At 44.4% G+C, this 25,194-nt stretch overlaps 1 protein-coding gene across 4 annotated transcripts in view; it reads right to left on the bottom strand.

Annotated features, from left to right (window-relative positions):
- PFKP (phosphofructokinase, platelet) overlaps positions 1 to 25,194 on the bottom strand; it is a 332,348-nt gene that overhangs the window by 22,981 nt on the left and 284,173 nt on the right. For 2 of the 4 annotated variants that reach the window (XM_086941517.1, XM_086941519.1), the window contains 5 exons: positions 22,695 to 22,847; positions 19,972 to 20,136; positions 19,374 to 19,435; positions 5,008 to 5,119; positions 4,637 to 4,736 (listed from right to left, as the gene is read on the bottom strand). In XM_086941517.1, the coding sequence (XP_086797643.1) occupies positions 4,637 to 4,736; positions 5,008 to 5,119; positions 19,374 to 19,435; positions 19,972 to 20,136; positions 22,695 to 22,847 (592 nt within the window). The remainder of the gene's footprint in view (positions 1 to 4,636; positions 4,737 to 5,007; positions 5,120 to 19,373; positions 19,436 to 19,971; positions 20,137 to 22,694; positions 22,848 to 25,194) is intronic. The other 2 variants (XM_086941516.1, XM_086941518.1) reach the window with 1 other exon arrangement.

Genomic DNA, 25,194 nt, shown 5'->3' with positions numbered 1-25,194 from the left:
CTTCAAAGCTGGCACAAGGTATAAAACTAGGACCTTCCAACTTACTCTTCAGTATACTCTTGGGCCTGTGAACACTACAGACTTAGGACGGCCCTGCTGCTTGAGGTCTGTTCTGAAAAGGAAGACTGGACCTGCCCCCTTCATCCCAGGCTACCCGAGTGGCTCCAAAGGCGGCTAATTAGCTGATATCCTATTCTGCCTGAACGTATAACTAGTCCTGCCTGAGCCCTGCTGGCCTCTGCTGGAGTGCGTTACTGATCCCCAAGAAGTGCCTCCCAAGTCCTGGACCCTTGGTGTGGCATCAGTTGAGCTCCTTCTGTAAGAAAAATGGACATCCTGAAGTGTTGGGCTCTTCATACTGTGAACAAGTCAGTTTACACTATGATCTTGCCACCTAAGCTGACTGCCAACGTGAAACTCAGGTGATCTCGTCTCTTCACACTACAGTGACTGTTGGTAACACAAGATCTGCACTCCGCGCTACAGCATTGATAGCACGCGGTTACTGCCAGTGTGAAGCTCCAGCGACAACTCTTTGCTACCCTGGCCCTGCTCTTCGCACTACAGGCAAGACCATCCATGATGCTCTCTCCTCCTGGTAGCCCCCTTCACTGCGAACTGGACTCTTCACTCTGGACTTTGAGGCAGTAACTTTTGTAGCGGGACTAACCTGGTCCCTGTATTCAACCTGTGCTCCATCGCTGTCAGCCTTAACTTGTGACTTTACCACGGTCTCCCACAACCAGATAACTGCGTTTTCCTTTTAGGTGCTATAATTACCTTAAATCTTTGAAATTGCTTGTCTCCAGATCTACTGATTGGATTGTTATCATTTTTCAGTAAATTAATTAATACATTTTACTCTATTTTTCTAAGCTGCTGTGGGAATTGTCTTGTATTGTATTTTCTTTATAACTGTTCAAGTTCTGCTTAACTTCTTTACACATTGCCTCTCAGTTAAGCCTAACTGCTTTTGTGCGAAACTAGCAGGGGTTAAGCACAGGTTAATTTATTTACTTTTTGTGGTTCACCCACATAAGGATTGTGGCTGTTGCTTGAGTAGAGTTTCATGCCTCTTAACCAACAACCCAATTTCTTGCACCACTTGTGAATGATAACTGATCAGGAAACAAAGCAAATACAAAGGCATATGATTATAGACTAACCTATAATGAAAAGGGTCAGTGTCTCAGACTTCTGAAAGTGCATTTACTGGGTCCTAGGAGGTAGATGGCAACATGGATTTATGGATAGTGGCACTCGTCTCATACAATGAGCATTTCTTACTACCTGGTGGCGGCAGATGTTGCAGAGAGCAGCTCCTACTTGGGGGTGAAGTGTGGCAGACCTCAATTTGGCGTGAGCAATAATTGTAAGCCCACAGGCTCAAAGGGTTTGATCTAAACCATAAAGATCTCTAGTTCGGCTTTAGACAATTGCGAAATCTGCAGGACTTGTAGAAGAATGAAAATAATCAACGTTAGGACCAGGAAAGAGAGTGTGATCACCAGGCACAATGACTACTCAACTCACTAGCGGCAGTTTTCTTGGGCAGTCCTACTACTGTCTCTGCTGGTGAGCAGAGAGTGGTTTAACGTCATTTGGCACATTTTGTGCTGGCTGATGGGGTTCCACCCCAGCAAGGTGAGAGGCACAGCAGGATAGCAGAGATCCAGCGATCCAGCAGGGGCCTTCTTGGTTCTTTCTGATCAGAAGTAAATGGGCAACACTCAGCAACACATCCTAAAAGCACTAGTAACAGGAGGTCTGTGTCCAAGAGGAGTTCAGCAAGCTGGTGCGAAACAAGCTTAGGAGTTCGCATTTGACCAAATGACTCAGTGTATTCTCCATGATCTAAAAATCCCTCAATTGAGGGTGAGGGTACTTCCTTAGAGATGTCTCTGGGAAGGCCGCCTTCTGGAAAAGGTAACCAGTGGCACATTCTAGGAGGTTGCTCTGCCAGGAAAGCTTCTGCATTACCTCCAGATCGCACTGTCAGGAAAGAACAGTGAAGGAAGAATTCATCCTCCGTCTTACAACTGTCATAAAAAAGTTTCATGAATAGTTAAAGGTTGTCCTAGCACAAATGCATCAATAGTTTTCGTAATGCTTTTATTGTGTGACGATGATTGAAAATAATATTGCAAAAAGTTATGTTCATAAGATTTGTGAACATCCCATGCACTTTAACAAAATTGCACGTGAATGAACCACTGTTTGCCCCGAGCCACTGCACTTCATTTACACAGAAAAGTCAATAGGCCCGTCTTTTTGCTACATCTGTTGAATCTCAAAGCTATGGTAGGTTGCTAGCAATCTTGGCCTGTGTAGTGAGGGTCAAGTGGGGAAACCTCCTTGAGGCTACATGGTGCAGAGACCAATGGAGGGTCTCAAAATTCAGGGCTTGTCAAAAGGGTGCACATATAGAGCAATAATTTGTAGTATGACGCACTCCTCGGGACCAGGGTCTCCAATAACTGTTGCCAAATCAACAGAGGATTGTTCATGGATAAAGGGAAACAGAAGGGCTGGACAGGTTGTTGGGAACCTTTGTACTAACATAAATGAAGAGGAAAATAATGACCATCGAATACTGTGACCTCACAACATAAATTTCAGTATATAAGATTTAGTGTCATTGTCTGAAAATATTTTATTCACATGGAAATTAGATTTCATAGATGTCTGGCTAAGATATCAGCTGCAATCCCTCCACTACCCATTTTTACTCATACTGCATCATATTGATCATAAACGTTCAAGTCTGCAACCCAGTCTTGAACTTGTGAGGCTCAATTTTGTTAATTCGAGTATCTTTTAAAAGCATCTTTAAAGCAGCCTAAAAGGTGTAGATTCTCTGGAAAAGTGATATAGACTCCTCCAGAGGAAATATTTATCTTATTGTCAAGAATGCGAGTTTCACCCAACAGAGCACCAAGCTTTGATGAACATTTCGAACAATACTGCCACAGTACAAGAGTTCCCAGTACGAAAACTGTAACCTGTGAGCTGCATGTTGGTTAATATTGGGTTTCACACAGGGACGCCACCCAATGGTTCCAATGTCTAGACATAGAACAATACCTAGATTTGCAAGGAAATGTTTACTGGGTGTTTATGCATCCCACTAGTGTGCTGTTCTTTGGCTGGTACAATAGTAAGATTTATGAAACCACCTCTTGCACACTGCTCCTTCACCTTGCTCATATCAGGGACACTGGTGGTTCACTGGGATCGCCCAACTCTGTTCTTAGCTATTGGAGTGTGGAATCGATTTCTAGTATTTGATTTTTGATGTTTTCCATGACAGGACCTCACAATGTGACTGCTGTGGGTGCCTCCTTCCGGATCTGTCCTTGTTTTCCAGATGTGAGTTTGCCAGCAGATGCTGCACTGCTATCGGCAACTCAAAAGAGCGTGTGGGCAAAGAACAGAACAGTATGGTGGCAAGGAAGACAACACTTGGGTGTCACTGTCAACTATTGCAGATACCTGCTACCACATAGCAAGGTAATCCCATCCAGGGTGGCTGCTGCCACTCTTCAGCACTTTCCAATCCAAATGAGAGTGGACATTTTCTGAAGATGCTCTTCCTGTCCATGTCTCTACCCATCCTGCCAACTATAAACCGAATTAATTTAAAATAGTACACTGTGTCATACCACACTAAGAAGTATTTTTTTCAGTGTGGTTCTTGCCCCTTGGCTCTTCATTTGTATCCCCTTGTTTTTACTTCAAGTCTAGCTTCCTATTCTAACTCTAGAAGAGTTGCAGCTCTTACCGCTCCTGCTCAGTTCTGTATCACCACTGTCGTGTGTTTGCCACGCTTCTTCTACCCTTCTTGATTCCTTGCCCTGGACTTTATCATCTTTTAGGCTGGAGGTTTTTAATGCCTATGTGACTTCCTCTACTTGGAAATCCCTTTAAAAGACACCAACACTTCCATACATCTAAACTTGTTCTGTGAAGAGGTACTCTGGCTACAGGAAAGAGTCACCCTTTCCGCAAGCAGCAAAAAGACAAGAAACAGGAGTGGTCGTTTACTCCAACCCTTGCCACCATTGTCTTCTGTAGACCAGTGGTGTGTCTTACCAACTCTAAATTTCATGTTGTACTTTAAGTGTATCAGAACCCTTGCGCAAGGCATTCATAATGGTAGTATGGGACTAGCCAGGTAAAAGGTTGGAGTGCCTGTATCCAGTAGCTGATGCCGTGGGAGCTCATAACTATGAAGAGAATCAGTTGCTGCAGCCAGTGCTTTGTATTGCTTATGCACTAACAACATTAGTTACTTTCAGGGATTGGTGGACTTACTGGTTTTTAGAGTCTGTATCAATATAGTTATAACAGATTCATGAATGCATTCTATAGTCTCACAAACCCTGGAACGACCAGCTTGTTCGGAGAGCCATTCGTATTTAAAATCATTGCATACTGGTCTAGTTTTAAGTGAGAATCCATCACTTTTCAATAGCAAATTCAGATTGTGTGTATAACATTGAATTTGCATAAGTAAGGTGCGATATTTATTCAAGCCGGTCCAGTTTGGTGCCCAAAAACCATTGTGAATTGGGATGGATATTATGATCGTCAGAATGGAAGGGCATACAATAAAACAGGGTAAAAGGGCCAGTACCTTGTCTGTAAGACTCTTTTAGTTTTCTGGAAATCCACTGTATAGCTTTCGCAGAAATTTTTGTCCCAAAGTTTCTGTCAAAAGGAGAAGGTGCTCCGCCCTGTTAAAGTTAAAGGCAGGTTAATTTTTTATCATAAACGTCGATAGGGAATATGACAATATTTCTGGCAAATTCTGGTTTGTAAGGATTATTCTATAGCAGGTTTTCGGCAAATGTACACAAACATTGTGAACCAATTCCTTACTCAGGCATGCATTTGTGTTTGGTTTGAAGTTTAACAATTTAACAAAGACGGAATTCTGCCCAGGCCAATAGGGAATGTAATTCGAGTGCTCACGGCGAAAAACAATGAATATGATTTTGTATTTACCTGTTGCATGTGGCCCAAAACATTTTTTCTGCAATCAAACACACCATGCCCTTCTTCCGAATATAGCTGATATATAAAGTCCGTCGTGTAGTTTTCGTTACAATTCTCATTCCTGCAGTAAAATGATAAGATAATTAGAACTGTAAGTTCCAGCCATTGTTAGATGTTTTACACTTTAGCAGCAAAGGGAAAAATGTATAATGGAGATAAAAAGAAATCTTACTGAAAAGTTGGGGAAAGAGACTAGTACATTGTAAAACAGTATAGAGAAATCTTGTAGCATCACTGACATTTTGTTTGTATAATTGTCTTAGTGTATAGAAACGATATATAAATGCCACGTTTTCAATAAAGCATATAAATACAACACAAGTAGTCTCCACTTGTCCTGGACTTGTGGCTGCAATACTACCACCCTCCACATCAAATTCAATTCTCCAACTATGTTGTCAGTAATATTTACCAAGCACATGAACCCACTGGCTTCTCTTATTTTTTCCTATTTAGCTATCATATGTACGCATTTGTTGCACAGGTCAGAATGAACCACAAACGACACCGACATTGCAATATTAACAGCCCAATGTCCTGTTGAAGTACAGTCGTTGGTTTGATGTGACAAGCTATCTAGCCGTAATTGCACTGAAACTGGAGATCATGATGGTAGAAGAGGGCTGTTCAACTGCAGACCACAATTCCTGGCTTCTTGATATGGACACCTATGGCAAACCAGTATAACAGATAAACAGCCTGTTATTTGTTTTGGACTCTTTGTTTTTTTAAACCCAAATTAATGCCACAACAATATCCAGTTTTGTTCATGTGGATAATTTGAAAGGTGTTGCCTTCATTTACTCCCTCCCTCTGAATAAGTTTCAATTCTCCTGGCTGCTGGGGTCTTGAGAGAGGATTACAAGTAGATATTGTACCTCAGTTTGGTAAAGTATTTTATCAACGGGTTGAAACATGTGAACAAAGCAGTTGAATATCCGACCTTGATGAAAAATAAACACCTGCATGTGCCATTACTATTGATCTATGTTTTTAAGGTAGAAGGTAGATGTAAGTCACTTGTATGATACGTAATTCACTGAAATGCATTGGTCCAACCTTTATCAATTGTAATTTTGAATTCTACAGGCCAGATGTATGACCACTGGAAAGTGCGAGTCGCAAATTGCACCAAATTGCGAGTCGCAATTTGCAAGTTGCAATTTCCAATTTGCAACAGCGTCTGAGACACTGTGTGCGATTCCCAATGGGGTAGCAAATTGCATGCCTCAAGCATGCAATTTGCGACCCCATTGGGACTGGCTGGCACTCCCAGGGATGGTGGCCTGCTGGGGTCAACAGATCTCCATGCCTGGGACTGCTTTTAAATAAAGCTTTTTTTTTCATTTCAAATGCCGCCCGTTTTCCCTGAGGGAAAACAGGATGCATTTAAAAAAAATTAAACGTTTTTGTTTAATTTTTAAAGGGCAGGTAGTGGTCCCTGGGACCACTGTCTGCTCTGAAAAAATGTTTGTGCACTCATTCAAAAAGGGAACCCCTTCTTGTTTGTGAATGGTTTACCACCCCTTTGAAGAGGGTGGTAAACTGCAGGTGTTTTGCAACCGTAATTGTGATCGCAAAACATTCTTACATGGGTTTTGGACTCGCTAATAGGAAGGGACGCCCTTGGAACGCCCCTTCCTAATAGTTAGTCGCTAACCCTATTTTGCGTGTCGCTACTTAATCAGCGACTCATAGCGACTGGCAAAATAGGGTTAGTATATGGCCCACAGGTTTTCTGTGTGCACAAACGGGTCTAAAACCCATTTTCGCATGCAAAAAAACATCGTACATCTAGCCCTACATGTCTTCGAGTGGCCCAGGAGCCCACAGAATGAAATATTCTGGTGATTCTGAAAAGGTCGATGTGGCTCCTCTGGACCTTCACACAATGGAATCGATTGCGCAAATATCCGGGCTAGTGAAGTCGGGAACCTCCCAAGGGAAGCCTGACCCCCTTGTCCCCATAACACAACTATTTCACAGCATGTGAGTGCACACAGCCGCCAGCAACAAAAGGACACAATTGCTAATGGCGTATTTGTGTATTTAACATGTTCAATAACACAACCTAAACAAGCATTTGCAATGCAATAGGTCTCGCATTTACGCGAGTTTGAGCTATTGGCATTGTAAATGACAATGCCTTTTATTTATGTTTTGGTTTTTATAACAAATCTACACATCTCTTTCAGTATCATAATTACATAATTTGGCTTTTCATACTTTTTTGAACATTGCATTCAAACTCTGTCACTCTCTCATACAATCGCTTCAAGCACCTGATCAATTGGCTCTCTGGATTCTGATGCAGGCTCACAGCTTCTTGCTTAAATGTACAATCTCACCAGAACTAAACTGATCTCTTTCCCTTCATCTGCTCCAAGCAAAACATCCCCACTACCTGTGATCTTCTCCATTTACCTACACTCTCACCTTCTACACAATTGGATTTCATGTGAACAGCAACTCTAGTCCGTCTACCTTTATCTTTTTGATTACGACCTCAGTTTGCTATTGTCTGTCTACCAACCAGAAAATACGGATCCAGGCGTTGGTTGGGCTGACAATAACTTTGCTGTGTAAAGAAGCTGGTCTTTGTTTTTCGGTTGCTTAGATGCTCAGTGCGGGGGTTCAGTGAAACGTGTACTATGCTGATAAAAATGCATTCATAACACCTCATTGATAGGAAGAAGAGTCATTGAAGACAGAGTCCCCGATGAAACCACTCCTGCAGTGGGAACCTCATATGGTTTTCTCCTTTGAAAAAGGTCTCCTTTAACACTGGAGTGAAAATGTATATTCTACTGAAGAGGATCAGATGGAACTGGAAAGTCACCCTGTGGTGATATGTTGTATCCACTGTAGTGGTAGGTCTGTCTACAACTGACATGGAGGCAAACCCTGATCTACTTTGCTGATGTCATCTTCACTCTGCTGAGGTTAATACTCAAACAATTCTAGAGCCGCAGAATAAGAGACGAATAATGCATTTAACGGAGCAAAACACTGTATGTTGTATAGTGGAGACTTTTGTTTTGAAGTTCATCATTGGAAAAGACTGTCGTTTCCCACTATGTCACTGCTTGCCTTTTTAAGAGTATAAGACAAGTAAGGTATCGATGCTGCCAACTATACTGTCTGCACTGTGCATGGCACCATCGGTGGTACCAAACTGCCCTCAACCCAAAAGAGAACTTAAAATAAAGGTTCCTGCTCGCACTGGTCTGTAGTCACGAGGGACGAGCGTAGGGTAGGAGCTGCCGGTACACCTATGATGACAAAAGGCACTACTTTTAATGTCACAGAAACTAGAACAGCTGCAGAAGGTGTGCCAAAGATTTGCAGCTTTGAAGCAATGCTGGTATTCTTCAGCATAACCTGTATAAAAGTATCTAAGTGCTCTGGGTTTGCCCCTGTAGTAGGACATACCAATTGGGGTACTGTTTCTCCAGTACTGACTTAGCTACTGATGTGGAGTGAGACACCTCCTCACAGGGAACTTGTCAGCATCAGCATGCATTAAAAGGAGTAGGAAGAGTGATTTTGTGTTCACTATTTTTGCAGCAAAGCGACCAGCATGTAGATTCTCTTTTAAGGGTAGAGGGGAGCCCGCAAGGTGCCTGCTTGCTCCTTCATTGAGAACTGTTCTTTTTTTTAAGTCCTACTCCTGTCTGTTAAAATATTTCTATAGGACAGAATATAGTGCATGAGAGCACAAACACCATAGAAATGAAGGTCACATTCTGGGCCATATACGTGACAAATGTGGGTAGGACAAGATGCATACCTTCTGCAGGCAAGACTTGAAGGCAAGAGAAATGTAATGAAACTTGGCAAAAATTACTGTCAAATGCTTGTCAGTATTGGGTTAAACAACACATAGAGACAATGGGCTGACAGGCCCTAGAATGGACCACTTATGGCAAATGGAAATAAATTGATGTTACGGGTGCAAATAGTGACTTTATAGAGCTGCTATGTGCGTTCTGGCAGTAAAGTGCAGCAGAAGGGTAGCTAGCAGCCAAGATGGCAGCCTCATAGATTCGAGCTAGGCTACTGACCCCTGTATAATCCGACTGCATCCGTTGCTGTGGGCCTGCCCTTTGGGGTTGATATAGTTGTACAGGTTGCTGTCTCCCCCAGGGTGGTACCAAGCTAAATGTGGATCTGCAGGGCCAGCACTGGAGGTGATGGCACAGACTGTCCTGATGAGACCGTGTGGTACCAGGTGGTGAGCGGTGGAGGAGGCGGGTGTGCAGTCAGCGGCAGCCCCGTTTAGAGACCGAGGAGGCGTCCCCTGCCTGTGAGGCTGCCAGCCTGGAAGTGAGCGGCCAGAAGACAACGGCCAAGTTCCATATCAGTGGGGACGTGAGGCTGCCGGCCCCTTATTCGATCAGGCTAACCAGGCACAGAAGGCCCGCCCGCAGGTGTTGTGACAACACAGTTGGTTTCCATCTTCACCTGGGGGGGGCATCACGTTGGTTGTTGACCCAAAGGGGCCTATCATTGGTGGTGAAGCTGCAGAGGAAGAGTTGGACACACGGACAAGGCTGCGTGAAGAGTGCAATTGAACGGCAGTCACTGGCATATGAGAGGTCAGCAGCATCCCATTTTCAGAGTAGGGGACCAGGTGAGGAGAAGCCACACTGCCGTACAAGGATCCCGGTTGATGAGTGGGGGGCTGAGAGGTTGCTTTTGGGGCACAGCCTGTGGAGCTGACCAAGGAAGCCAGGGGCTACCGGAGGAGCCGGGTGGCAGGGGGGCGGGCTGAGGGAAAGACAGTGCTGAGCAGCACCTCTTGTGGGTGTTGGATCTCTGGGGTGACGGCTGAGCGGAGACCCCTGTGACCGGCAGCTTTTGATTGGAGGCCTGGTGCATAAGGGGGTGTATTCGTAGGCAATGGCCTTTCATCAGCAGCTGGGTTCCTGGATTTATGAGGACCTTGGCCTGGCAGCAACAGGGGGCCCTGTGTCTTTGGGGCCCAGGTAACAAGGCAAAGATCTCCAAGACAGTAGTTGTACTGAGCAAACTGGCCACCATGAGAGCGTGGCTGCTAGCGCTGTGGTGGTGAGGCACTCTCTACCCCCTCACACCCTGTGGGCAGAGAACTGAGACCTTGTGCCCCACTGACTGGTTGCCCCTACTCACACAGGAAGTGCAACTGAGGCATGATGGGCAAGGACAAAGCAGCAGTCCCTGCCCAAGCGAAGGTCGACAAGTTCATCAGACCTCCTGCAGACCGAGGTGACTGTGGTGGAGATGGGTCTCTACTATGAGGCACCCCGTGAACTCCACAGCCTCCATTCTCAAAGCTATCACTGAATTCCTCCGCGAAGATCTTTGCAACAAGGTGGAAAGGGTTTCAGACACAAAGGGAAGCTGACTGAGGTTGAAGACTGTACTAAGATTTTCCAGGCCTTGCTGGCGTCCTTCCAGCACAGAGTGACTTTCCTGAAGACCAGAACTGAGGGCGGTGAGGGAAGGTCTCTACAGAACAATGTCCGTAGAGTGGGTGTCTCGGAGGGAGCTGAGGGTTCCCTACTGGTACCCCTGTCCACTGCTTTTATTGTGGGTTGGATCCGTTTGTGAATGCCAAAGGAGTTGATGTCAAGGTGTTTTGTGGTAGAGCAAACACATGGGTTCCTCTGCAACCAGGCCCCACCAGGGTCCCTCCACGAGCTATCATTGCCTAGCTCCTTAACTTTGTGGACTGGGATGATATGCTCTGGGAAATCCAGCTGCTGGCTGATTTGCACTGTGTAGGGATCAGTGTCATAATCTATCTGGGCTATCCTCTGAAGGTCCAGGAGCAGCAATGCGCATTCTGGGCTGTGAAGGAGAAGCTATGGGCTATGGAGATCACGTACATGTTGCAATTCCCAGTGCCTCAATGTGATCCACAATAACTGCTCACTGTTCTTTGAACCTTGAACAGCACTTGGGCCTGGGTGGAGGAGGGTTCGGTCCTCTGGCCTGTGCAAACTGTGTTGTCCTCTCCTCCCTGCAAGGACCCAACTGACATTCCCTGGAAGCAATTGCCTAAGACACACAAGTAGAAACTCCTTACCGCCCAAGGCACCTGAGATCAGCATCGGTGGATGGCCCCCCCAGACTATACATAGGTTGGGAACAATAAGAACACCTGAGACACCCTGGGACCTCAGAGCTATTGCCATGGCAAGCACAGAATGTTATACTGTTGTACCCGACTGGGGGCTGTAGGAAACCTACCCCTTGATGTTGTTTAGTTTGCTTGAGGAGTTATAGTTGTGTTCTCACAAGGGCGACAGATGCTTTGATGGGGGAAGTGTAAGGTGGGGGTGAGATGGATGTATGGCTCCAGCTGGTTGTGTAGGACCAAAAGGCGTGATTGAATTTGGGGGACCTTCCTGCACATAAACAATCATAGGCAATTTGCTATTTCTATGTGTGCTGCACAAAGCAGCACACATGGAAACAGCAAAAACGAGGAGAAATAAAACATACCTCCTCATTTCACCTGTTTAAGACCAGGTTTTAATTTTGGTGCTGCCTCCTATTTACGCTGCCTTTTCTACATAGGGAGCAGCATTAAAACCAATGGGATTGCAGTGGCACGCACACCGCAACACCCATTTCCCTCCCCTTTCACACTAAACACAGAGTGAAAGGTTGCCTTATTTACATGGCAGCGTTAAGCCACATTAGGTGGCTTAACGCTGCCTTGTAAATAGGCAAGACTGAACTTCACTGAAAGTGACGTCGTGGTGGCAATAGGGGCTTGTAAGTATGCCCGATAGTCTTTCTAGACCTAACCATGTTTTCTGGATGGATTAAATATATATGGGTATTATAATGCCACTCAGACCTACTTAAGGTTTACCCTTCGCATGTATCACCAGACAAAATAGAGAGAACACTTCACATTATTAAAGTAAACATTATATGGTAGCAATGAGTGTATTGACATTGATTAACAGAGGCCCAATTCATGGAACGTTTCAAACAAAAGTCAGAAATTTACAGTGATAGGCTTACATCCGTTATTTTCCCATATTTCCTACTTTACGGGAATTCTTAATGAGTTTGAACACTTCTCTTGGAATGCTGGAATAGTTACAGCGTCCCATGATTGATTGCATGCCTAATTCGTTACAAGGAAGGTAAAATGGCAAATTTTCATTTCCTCACGAAAAAATTTGAACATGAGCAAATGGACTATTTTAATGTTTTTTGTTTCTTTGTAGGGAAATGTTTTTCTTCTATATAAAAGCTTCCACTCATCCCCTTGTTTTCAGGTGTTCCTTCCCTTTTCCAACCTTGAAGCATGCATTGGCAAAGCTGATAGGTCTGGTGTTAGTCACAAACCGATTGGCTTTGTCAGCGCTTGTTTTGCTTTGTTAAGGTCTTTACAAAACATTATTGTTTTCGATGCTCAATCTAAAAAAAACATTCGGTACAAGCAAAAATATTTTTGGACTACAAATAGCTCACAATAGCACAGCAGTCCCTGGCAGTTAATTGAACTACTTAGTATGCGGCTCCTTGTGACAGAACAGAATGCCATCACTCACAGTGAAGTTAGTCAATGGCTTAAGAGATCTGAGTCATAATTCCATGCTATAGGCTGTAGTGGATGGTAGAAAAATGCGAATGACTCAATATTGGACCAATTAATTAAGGGGAATATTCTCAAGAAGGTGTGATAATCATTGCAAAATTAGCTTAACGCAATTTTGCACATCGCAGTCTATCGTGGGAAAATAGCACTGTGTTAACGTGGTATTACCAATCCGGCAGCACCATGAAATAGGCTCACGATAACGCGTCAAATGACCGCGTTAAAACCAATGTGATGCTGCAAAAATGCGAAATACAAACGCAAAAAAGGCTGTGATGAGGCCAAGCGAGATACAAAAATCTGTGAAAACCAGCGACAGGCCTGCAATTCCCACCCGTCATGCGGGAAAATGCACTATAAAAGCAGAACAAGAAAAATACACCAAAAAACAAAAGAAACTGCGTAGCAACATGGATGCACCCGGACCGAGTGCAGAGGCCAATGAGAAGCCCACAAGCCCCACAGACCACCAGCAAGGAACCTCGGGGAACGGGGAAGGACAAGGATAAGAGGAAGAGGAAGACGGGGTGCAGTCCACCGGAAAACCAGATCAGTGTCACAGAGGTGACAGAACACTACTAAGCATGGACGAATTTTACGAATTGGCAATTCGCGAATTTGCGGATTTGCGAATTGGCAATCATCAAAATTCGCGAATTCGCGGCTTTTTTTATTTTTGGCGTGTTCGCGAGGCGCTTTGCGTGTTCGCAGGTGTTCGCGAGGCGCTTTGCAATTTCGCGAGTTTTTTTTTTTGCCTGCTTAATCACTGCCACCCTCTTGTTTTTTATGCCCATCTGCCCTCTGTACCACTTGTTTCTGTGCCCTTCTGCCCTCTGCCCCACTCATTTTTTGTCCCCTTCTGCCCTCTGTCCCACTTTTGTGCCCTTCTGCCCTCAGCCCCACTTAGAATGGCGCCAGCAAGCTGCCAGCGCCATTCTAAAATATCTAGAAATAGCTTCAACAGGAAGCACTAATAGATAAAGTAAAGCAGGTGCTCCAGTTGAAGGTCAAATTAAGTTACACAATCATTAATCACCCCAAGTTTGGGGGTGATTAATGATTGTGTAACTGAATTTGAGCAGCACCTGCTTTACTTTATCTATTAGAGCTTCCTGTTGAAGCTGACTTTTGTAACTGTTTTAGAATGTTTCTGGCAGCTTCCTGGCGCCATTCTAAAAGAGTTACAAAAGTCAGCTTGAACTTTTGACCCAATCCCTGTTCACGGATTTCCGTTCCCGGATTTTGCAGGAAATTCGCGAATCTCGCGGATTGCGAATTTACCGAAATTCCGCGAAATCCGCGAGCGGAACGGATTTTCCGCCCATGCTTAAACACTACCATCAACTGAATGCCAATTTGGTAAACGTCAATGCAGTCGGAGTGTCGAGGAGGTCAATAGAGGAGGCCAAGAGGGGCTGGCATGATGTGAAAAGCCAAACCAAGCACAAACCCGCTGCCAACAGGAAGGCAGCAACGGCGAATGGAGGTGGGAGTTCTATGCCACAGGAGGAGCTGGGGGTAATGGAGGCCACAGCCATCAGTGTGGAGACAGTGCAAGGAGTCAGGAGTGTGGACACAGCATAATAGGACCTGACACAACATCAACAGGGTGAGCAACAACAAGGGGGACGGGGGAGATGGTCACAATGGCGCACATGCACAACGATTTGTAGCCACTGCTCTTACGTATTGAGTGGGTGACGACAAAGCTACATGTCCATGGTCTTACCCACTGCCAGCGGGGATATGGTTGCGTCCGCTGGACACAGCACAATGTAATGTTGTAGGGCCCGGGCCCCCATGCATACATTTGACCACATGCAGATAGTTTGGCGGACTGGCTACAGGCACGTGCGTCCAGCCCTTTTATTGGTAGGATCACATATACAGTGACGCCTGTGCTGGATGTGTGTAGGGTGAGAGTAAGCTAGCCCGCAAGAAGTGGTTGGTGCTGGCAACAACTACAACATTGAACACAATTAAAATGGAAACAGAAAACACCAGCCTTACAGAGACAACTGCGGAGCATCATGGTGGTATCTGGAGCAAGTACAGAGGTCACCCAATGAGCAAACAGAAGTGTCCATGAGCTGTGTTGCACTGAGTTAGTGGCACATGTAGTGCTGAGCAGGGTATCAGGTAGATGATGGCATCCACGACAGGTGTGAGCAACTCATATAGTCTGGCAGTAATACACTTTCGACTCTGGCATTTGGCGTTTGGAGCTGGTCCAGGCGGTGGTGACGGCGTGTGCCTCCTGCGGTGATGCGACGTCCATACCGATCAAGACTCGATTTGATATGTGAGCCCTGGTGGACCTCAGTTGTGGCCGGAGGCAGCGGACAGCACAGGGGCACATACACATGGTGTTGATGACCCAAGGCCATCATCTCAGAGGCCAGCCAATATCTCAGCAGGCAGGATCCCTGACTTGAGCTGCATAGAGTCAGTGTCCCCGGATGCACTGCGGCCGGCACAGGCACACCGCCACGGGATAATGACTTGCGGTGCAGTGAGATGGGGCAATCAAGCTGAGCCGGTCCTCATCGATGTCAAAGGTGAATGTGGCGGTGGGTTGCGGGGGCAGTGGAAGGTGTCCTCTAGAGCATGATGCAGAGGGCAGAAGCCGTCCTGAAGCAGCAAAGGGAGGAGTGGAATGTGACTGCCTCGTTTTTGCCACCAAGTCAGTATCACCTACATGATGGTGACGACAACCTCCAGTCCATAGACTCAGTCGCCACCAAAGTTCAACCAGAAAGTGTCCATGGATGTGGGGGAGCAGACTTAGTGGCATCGTAGCTGAAAGGGTATGCAGTCTGCGATGAGGCCCGTACAATGATCTACCATTAATGAATCAGGACTGACTTCTTAAAGTGTGACCTACTCGACCGCAGTGTAAGCCCGAGATACCGGTAAGCTCGGGCCAACCGCTGTTTAGCGATCTCCGGGAACTCTAACACAAAATTTTCAATTGGCATGTGGGGGTGACTTGTGGTTGACGGAGGTAGGAGCACCAGAGCTGAGCAGGTGTTCAGGTTGCGACGATGCTGTGTCCTACAAGGTACGGTCTGGATTGGATTGGTGTGAGGCCTGCTGGACCTCATTGTTGGCCGAAGGCATAGTCATCAAGGGCCCACAGACATGTATGGTTGGGATGCTATGCACAGACTTGGTGGCACCACATCGAAGGGAGTATAGTGATTTAAACTCTGCATCAATGTGTGTACTCGGACATTGTATAATGTAGACCTACTCGGCCACAGTGTAGACCGAAGGCAGTGGTCAGCAGGGGCCCACAGCACGTGTTGTCGGCTAGCGAAGCACAGAGTTAGTGACACCAGGGCAGTTGTTGGTAGTGCTTGATCACCTCCGTAACAATGATCCTTTTTCCCTCCGGACTGAAATGCGTCTTCCTCTTACACCTCTCCTTGCATGCAATGATATGAACTCTGCAATGATGAAATCAAGATTCAGTTCCAAATGTGTGACCTACTCAAGCGCAGTGTGTGCCGAGGGCAGTAGTCCGTGAGGGCCCACGGACACTTGTGGTTGGAATGCTATACACAGACTTGGTGGCACCACATCGAAGGGAGTACAGTGATGTCAAGCCAGCCATGAAGTGTGTACTCTGCTATTGCGTAATCAAGACTCAGTTGCAAATGTGTGACTGACCTGGCAACTGTGTAGGCTGGTGGAGTTTGTCAACGAGAAAGGAGTTTTGCGGGCCTGTGTCGTGGATGCTGTGATGTTCTGAGGAGGCAGCAGAGCTTGCAGGCTTTGGAGTTGGGGCTTGCGCCGGCAGGTGGTGGCCCGTCCTTGACACACGCCGGTGTCGGCAGTGAGACCTGGCTGCGCAGGGGTGGGCATGACGGGTCAGGGACCTGCGACCCGGGGTGCAGCAGGCGCACAGGTTCGTAGGCAACACCGCTCACGGCGATGGCGTCGGCCTCGTGGCGGACTGGGAGGCGCAACCCTGGCAGACACGTTGGGCATTCTGGAAGAGGCCCATGCCCAGAGGTACGTGCTTTTTATTCACAACCCTACGCTGGAACACGCTTCCAGGGGTGGAGTCCCACGTTACATTTCCGGGATCTTCCACACTGGCTGGGGTGACATGGTTGCTTCCACTGTCCACTACACTCCATACACCAGCAGTGCATGTGGACATGGATATGTCTGTGGTCTGCATACTGCGGTCTGTCCAGCACATCTCCCCCACACTTGGCATTGTGTACATTCTCATTCCTGGGTCACTTGCCTCCGACGCACATGCATGGTTCCCACCTCTCCCCACATTCCGGCATTGTGTGCCTGAGGTGCCATGCCGTTGATGAGTCATGTACATGGCGAGCCCAGGTTGCTGCAGTAAGTTATGCTGTCATGTCTGGTGGGTGGGCACATTGTTTGGCATGTTGAATGTGAGTCTGTGACATGTGCATTCCAAGAGTTGTGATTTGCATGATTGTGGAGTTGGGGGGTGTGGTTTGTTTATCTGGTACTTGCCAATGATCAGTGCATTTTCATGGGTGCCATCCTGTTAGCACTGGCTGATGATGGACTGTCAGTTGGAATAGGAATCATGCACACTGCCTGGGTAGTTGGCTACGTTGGTGCGATTCCCAGGTGGTCCACTGTTGCATGCACATTGATAGAATGCATGTGCTTTCTTTTGAGGTAATTGTGTGCAGTGTCACCAGGAGGCATGAGTAGGACATGTGTGCAGTCAATTGCCGCCTAACATGTGCAGGAAGCCAGCTATGGCATAGATGCCTTGCTTGGTCTTCAGCTGTTCATGCGCAGTGTGGGGGGAGTGTGGGTGCTGGGGTACCAAGCTGATGATGGCATCCAAGACAGTTGTGATGAACTTTGATAGGGCTGGCTGTGAGACTCCTCCGACTCGGCGGTTGTTGGATGGAAGGTCCCAAAGGCTGGGTTAAGAGCGTTGCACTGGTTGCCCATCAGGGAAAGAGTGAAGTTCAAATCCCTGTGTATTGCTCACCAAGCTTTCTGGAAATTGGGCCCAGAAATCAATCACTCTTTGATCTCCCCTTATCTGCCCAATAAAGCGCTTTGTTCTTCATCTGCATCTCTGACCAAGATCCCTAGAATTTACAGAGCCAGAGCAGGAGGCTGTTCCTTCTCTTATAATGTATCAAAGCTGTGGAACACTCTTCCTCTGTATATGAGAATCAATCCCAATCTGTCTAGCTTTCGTAAACAGCTTAAAATTTTCTGTTTCAGTAATTAGAACCCCTTGTTTCTTTCAATGTCACCTTTTTAGTCTTAGCGCCTGGACGCCTGAGGGCAGCTGTAGCGCTCAACAAATCCCATTTTCATTTCATTTCATTTCAAAGGACATCATGTGCAGCACAGCCAGCAGCTTTGTCTGCGGAGGGATGTTGGCTGTCTGCTGTGTTGGTACCGTCAGCCTGTGGGCAATGGTTGTCAGGATGCGTAGGAAGCTTGTCCTTTAGAGCCTGTAGTGGGCAATGACATTCTCTGGTGTTGGGTCTGCGAGGTTGGTGCGTTTTCTGAAGATACACTGTCTTGGCCTGCGCTGCCTCTGTGGTGGTCTGGGGGGGGTGCAGGGTTGGGGGGGTGGCGGTCCTAGTGGTGGTGGCGGTGGGTGTTGTTGCCCTGTTGAGGCTCCGTGCTGCATGATCAATGTCTCAATGACTTCTGTTGGGCTTCTGGTGTGGCTGTGGTCTGGCCTCCCTAGTCTTGTGCCTGTTGCTGTTCGACTTTGCACCAGGTCAGAGCAGGTGTTAATTTTCTGCTGCTAAAGCGCCTCATCGCATGCTTTGTGTTCTTATCGCACAACTGGCTGGTCGTTGAGAATGTTGAGGTGTGGTGTTGTCGCTGCTTTTTGCTCTGGAACACCTACACTGCATCTCATTAGCGATAGTTGCCGGGGTCCTCCGTGGCGATGTTTTTTGAGGATGCTATCGCCGGAAAACTTGTAGTATGGGTTGTTAGCACCAGCTTGTGAATGAGTGGATGAATTTATCGCAACTTTGGCTGCACTAAAGTGCCGATAACTCGGCGATAGGTCCTTGAGAATATGCCCCTAAGAGCGCTGACTGAAAGCCTCAATAATTATAAATCTAAAGAAGTTGGCTAGCACCAGGTCTAAAACGGACTTACTCATGTTTGACAAACTGGTTTATGACTATTTTCAGAGAGGCAAACTGTCTGGGAAAAGTTGAGAATATCCACAAATGTGTGAATGTGTCTTTGCACTGCAAAGCCCAAAATCCTTCCCGGTGAGCAGATATACTCATGCTCACATTTCTGCCCTATTGGCAGAATTGTAGGTGTGAGGAAATTCATTTACATGAGCCACTTTTCTTGATTTTGAGAATGAGGTAGGAACATATTCCTGCCTGCGATCTTCAGGTGCGAAATATTTGTGTGAATCTGCTTTAATTGTGTGAAGCACAGTTCCTCTAACTTTTGTCCTCAAACAGGTTCCTATCAGCAGGATAAGGAAGCACACAGCAAATTGATCTCACTACCAATAATGACATACATGTCCGTTAAAAAAAATCACTGACAATGAAATGGAATCAGCAAAAATATTTACTTTGTCCATGTATTTCAAATGTCAGGTAGGTACTTCTTTGGCTTTTGTGTGGATCCACGGACACTAGATTAATTGCATAAATAATGTACTGTCACATATGTCAATTAGTTAAAATATTTAAACACTCACCTCAAAACAAGACCCCTTTGTATGCTCGTTTTCATCTTTTCAGTTAAATGTTCAACATTAGCCTTGAAGGAAGAAGACAGACTTATTTTATAAAAAATGAATTTCAAAATATGGCATGGCTGCCTACATTTATTTTATTTGGACTTTTAATTTTAATTCAAAATACACGTTGACGCTTCTTTAATAGGATCAATTTAGGTAAATATAAAATTGCATTGTACGTTAGCTTGTACAACTATATGGGTTGATTTTTAGTTGTGACTATGTTAAACTCTTCTACGAGTTAAAAGAAAGCTTTTCTGATCAGCTCCCTGAAAGAGATCTTTTTTGCAATAATGTAAATGTTTTAATTTAAAACGTTCTTACTTTCTGTATTTTTGCAAACGTAAACATAAATCTACCCAATTACAAAATAAACATATATGCTCACCATCTCTTGGTTGATTCGCATGCATGGTGGGTAGCTCTTTCTGGGGTTTTAGTATATGAGATAGCTCAGAAACAAGTTTGTTTTCCTGTTGAGTTGTGCCAAAACAACAGCAACATGGCTTGAAACAAAGAAAGACCCTGATTTTTTTCAAGAACGTGGTTTACATACCTGAAGTTCTCGAATATCAAACTGTTCTTCAAAAATATATGCAGCATCAGCACCCGCAGCGAGGGCCCCCATATTGGCCAGGTAGCCGCAGTATCCGCCCATCGTCTCAATGATGAACACGCGCCGTTTCGTCCCACTGGCTGACTGCTTAATGCGGTCACAGGTCTTACCAAAATATTTTCAAAAATAAAACAATATTAGTCCCAAAAATAAAGCATTGCCTATTATTCTTTTAAGATATTTTGGGAAATAAAAACAAACAAATGTAAACAGAATACACAAAATTATGACAATTTGTCAGTTTGCAGTTATCTATGTTATATTAGTAAAATCTACTCGAGGGCTGAACTGTGCCAGGTTCGGCTCATCAATAACAACAATATTGCAGTTTAGTTTAGGGATGCCTATGCGAAGTAGTACAGTAGTATGCAATGTAGTTCCAGGATGGGCTTAATTTAATATTATGGCTTCTAAATATTCTATCAAAGAGCAAGCTGAGTGGTTTGTGTTTGGAATCATGAAACAGCGTCATAGGTATGGGTACCAAACATGTACCGCTGTTTGAAGTAACTGAGCCTTTCGGAATTTTGCTATATGGCACTGGAAGTCATTAAAATTGTAGTTTTTGCCATCATTGTAATAGACTTCAATAATGGTGAGACTGGCTTGGCCCAGTACAGTAGCCACTTGAACAACACATATTTTATTTACTTTAAAGATAAAAGTGTTTGCACAGTGGTAAAGGGTGAATAGTTGATACAGATCATTTGACTTCCAGCGGAAACAAGAAAAACAAATTCAAAGCAGGAAAAGGACCCGAAATTCGACTAAATTTTTTACAGAACCATTGACTGTTGATCACTGAAAACAGCATAGTGCCGTTTAGGAGATTTGATATGTGATACCTACAACCTGAGGTCATATGCAAGTGGATGAAATAGTTCATGAGGACAGCGAGCTCTCGAAGAACCTGTAACTTATTATAGTTTACTAAAGTTTGGAACTGGAGAGGTGATGATAGACATTTTCTAACTTGATGTGAAAATAGGCAACTAGAATTCTACCAAAGGGAGTAGAGACAACAAATAAATTATTAGAAGATGGTTGCATGATAAGGACTTTAAAATCTACATTAACTATAACATAATGTTATTTTGAACTGATGTGCTACTAGTATGCCTTCTTTGTTCTTACACGTGTTGATCGTAGACTCAGAATTTGACACTCTATCTGCTTGAAGGCAGGATCATATTCACTTTGTTTTTATGTGGCTCTTAGCAAGTGGTGTGTGAATTGCAGGGGGTGAGGGCTACATTACTTTGACTAAACAAAAGTGGGTCAAACCCCAACCTCGCCTTGTCTTTAAAGGGTCGACAGGGTTGCCAGTGAGGGCTGCAGCATTTTCAAGGGTAGCTAGCTGAAAATAAGGAAAATAAATATATGCTGGAAACTGGAGAGAGCTTTCCTATTGTTTAAAAGCAAGTTTGTCCAGAAGCATTACAGTTGTAAGCCGGAGTGGAAGAAGAAAAGTTATAATTCATAGTAGTGTGTTCAGTACAAGAGGCTGAGATGCAGCTTACACCTGTTGATGTCAGGAATAGAAAGAATAAATTTGAGCCTGTGGCCTAATTTATGAATGTTTCTATTGATCTAGTACATGATGCCCCACGGGTCCTTTACTGGATATGGGAAATATGGGAAAGCAGACAAATGAGGACGGTCGCACTACATATCAAAACTGGCTGAAGGTTTAATGAAGTCAGGGATATGTAAAGCTATTAAACTCATATATTAAACTGAGTCAAAGACCAGGGTGGGTGGTAAATGTAAAGAAAATCTGAGAGTGATTTGTATATTAAGGATTGGCCAGAGTCTACGGGTTATGGCTACCCAGAGACCTAGAAGGCAAAAACATGAAATGTTATCAAACTTCACTGGGGGCAAATGGGGTTGGGCAGGATATGCTAGCCCAAGCAATAGTAAGCCGTCTGTGGGAAGTTGTACTTTTTCACGCCATTTCCAGATTTAGCTCCATCACATGACAACGTAGGCATCCAAAATTAGATTATGGTCACCAACACCAACACAGGAAAGCAGAAAACTAAGAAAGTATTCCTGCTCATTGTTTCTTCAGTCATTTCATAAAAGACACTCCCACAAGGCCTGTGATATGACACTACAAGCCAAGGTGCTTCAGATGCAGAATGTCCAGTAAAGCACAGTGGCTCTTTCATCTTCATGACTCATTACATTCCAAGAAACTGACTTTATTCTACGATGATCTGTTCTATAAACCTGGGTATTAAGGCTGTTCTGCTTAGAAGCCTGGAGTGTAATGCAAGGAGGCAGCCGGGTGACCATAGCAGTCATTAAGCGCTAACAGGGCCCTGACTCGCTGCACTGGGACTCTCCTGCAGTGTACACAAATTACACGGATCATGTTAAGAATTCCTCGTGCCACTATCATAGCTTTGCACTGTGGAAGTAGCTCGAAAATATAGCCGTATCTAGAACTATTGAGAAAAGTAGAAAAGTGGAATAAAATCAATAGGACAACCTAAAAGGTATTTCAATATATAAAAACTATAAAATTCATAATATTATACCTCAAATTATTTTTTAAAATGTATATTCCACTCCAAGTGTAAAATGTCGCTATTTTCCTCCCAGTTATTTGTATACAATTACTGTCACCATATAATAAAGCAAATGTAAGTTCTTACCTCCATAATAGTATTGAGAGCAGTATCTGAACCAACGCTTATGTCTGTGCCTGGCACATTGTTGCTAATGGTAGCAGGCAATATACACATGGGGATGCAAAACTCCTCAAAGCGGCCACGTGCTTCAGCTAACTGCAGCATACCTTCGAACGCCTGAAGCAGCAGTACAAATACAGTTAGCTAAACGTGCAAGTTCATGTCAATTCTGTCAGTGGTTCCTTTGGCGTGATGGCTGGCCGTGATTTCCGACAGGATTACAATGTGATTACATTGGAGGAAGCGTGTTTTTCATAGCCCTACAATAAAGGTCGGGACCTCAAACAATGAACATGGGGTGACTGTGACGCATTCATCCGCAGGTAAAGGCGGGAGATATTGATTTTAGTTGTTACGCACTTTTAAAATTTAGCAGTGGCACAGTGGAGCAATCACCTCCACAAAATGCCCGAGTTAAGATTAATTTGTAGCATTCGTTGATTCGTGGAAAGTGTAAAAAGAAGAAAGCTAAGCAGCTAGCTGAGAAAAGAATATCTAGGAAAACTCACCATGATTTGAAAAAGCATGTTTATTCTGTTGTAACATGAAACGACGATAATTTATAAAGTATGAGGTAGGTGACTCCATATAAGTTAGTTTTGAATGTTGTTCTTCTCCTGTAGACCTTACATTTTAAACAACCATCTCTGGTCAACAGTCTAAGCACAAAGCACATAGGACAAACTAAATTCCAGGTACCAATAAAATGTTGTCAACTACTGTCTAACACAGAATGTGCTCCCCCACTATGCACACCTTCAGGAAGAGCCTCGAGGCCTGTTTCTTCGGCAGATTCGGAGCTGCACCGCCCCTCACCCAGCGCCTTGAGACCCTCACGGGTAAGTAGCGTGCTTCACAATTCCCTGATTGATTGATTGATTGATTGATTGATTGATTGATTGAATATAATTTCTTAGGGGATTTAAGCTGCTTTACATCAGATGGATGGAACAGAAGCGACCTGCCTACATATTCTGAATTCCAACAGTACAAATACAAGTATTATACTTGACCTTTATAAAGACATTTTCAAACACTGTAAGAGATACCTTTTATTTAGTTTTGGGTCCAAGTCTGGTCTAAGGTATATAGCATATTATTACTTCATATTTGGAGAAAAAAAACTGTCATATTCTTCCCGACTTCCATTGGCCAAATGTTTGGTCTCGACTATCCCTTTTGGGGGCGGGTAAAAAAAAAACCATATAGGTGGTCTATATCTCTAATGGCACAAACAGGCTAATAATAAAATTATGAAAGGTAATTAGGAACTGGTTTGAAAAGAGGGGCAAGGCGGACAATTGACTGAAAGGACCAATGGAGAGGTGTGATACAAAAATAAGAATTTTATTTTATTCAATTAGCAGTATGATAAAAAACATGAAAAAATTATTTGTAGTATACAATTGATAAAGAATGAAAATCATGTGCCTATCTCCCCTATACATGTGATTAATCTACATATATATACATTTTATACATATCTTGAGATGGTTCATTTATACTCAAGGATGGAGAGAAATGGATGTTTCAGCACATTATATATAAAAACATGGCTAAATATGACATCTACGCGCGTTTCGGCTGGGGGCCTTCATCAGGGAGCCATGTGAGTATCCAAGTGGACCTATATATATGGGAAAAATATAAACAATAGTGGTGTTTGTCAACGTCCTTAAAGGTGCCCTAAGTTATATACATGTTAAAACAATGAGACAATATCATATAGTACATTTTTACAGTGGTATACAGTTTAACAATAATATCTAAAAAAGAAAGAGAAGGAGTCTTGAACCTGTCCTAGTATTTACATTAATATACAATAATATACAATGCAGTCCTCAGATTGTACTAAAAAGGGGGCTCTAGTCACTTTATACTTAGGTAATACAGAATGTAAAGGGGGCGGACACATAGGGTGGTCTAAAAAAACATCTTCCTAAGTAGTGGGGTGTCCCTACTTACAACGAGTGTTAAGGAACAGCTGTCTGTAAAATGAGGTATGTGTTTGTCCAAAAGAGAAAGCAGAACAGAGGGTAGAGGGAAGGAGGTGGGAATTTAATGGATAAGAAAAATTAATAATGACATGTTTATACCTGAAGCGGTGGGTGTGGAAGATTTTCACACAAAGAGGTGGCAGGAAAGAGATGGAATGGCAGGGTGCTTGAATATAGACCTTGATGGCTGCAAGAGAATTTAATGAAAGACTAAAGTTTTATATCTAGGGATATTTTGAGGCCGGTCTATAGGCATGTGAGGAAGGCTAGTACCTTATTGGTTTATTCGGCTGCGTGGGTCTTTCGTGCATTCGGAGGACGCCTCACTTATTTTGGGCTGTTCAAAAGAGAAGGCATAGAAATGCTTTTTAGAGGAAAAGGTATAGCTGATGGTATGGGGGTATACTGAGATGGGTAGCGTGACGTTATTACCTTGTGTGGATGGTCACTCGGCTTCACAAATTATG

This window comes from Lissotriton vulgaris, chromosome 10 (assembly GCF_964263255.1).
Source record: "Lissotriton vulgaris chromosome 10, aLisVul1.2, whole genome shotgun sequence".
NCBI classification, from domain to species: domain Eukaryota; kingdom Metazoa; phylum Chordata; class Amphibia; order Caudata; family Salamandridae; genus Lissotriton; species Lissotriton vulgaris.
Note: the sequence above shows the minus strand (reverse complement) of the source record. Positions and strands in the feature narration are given on the sequence as shown.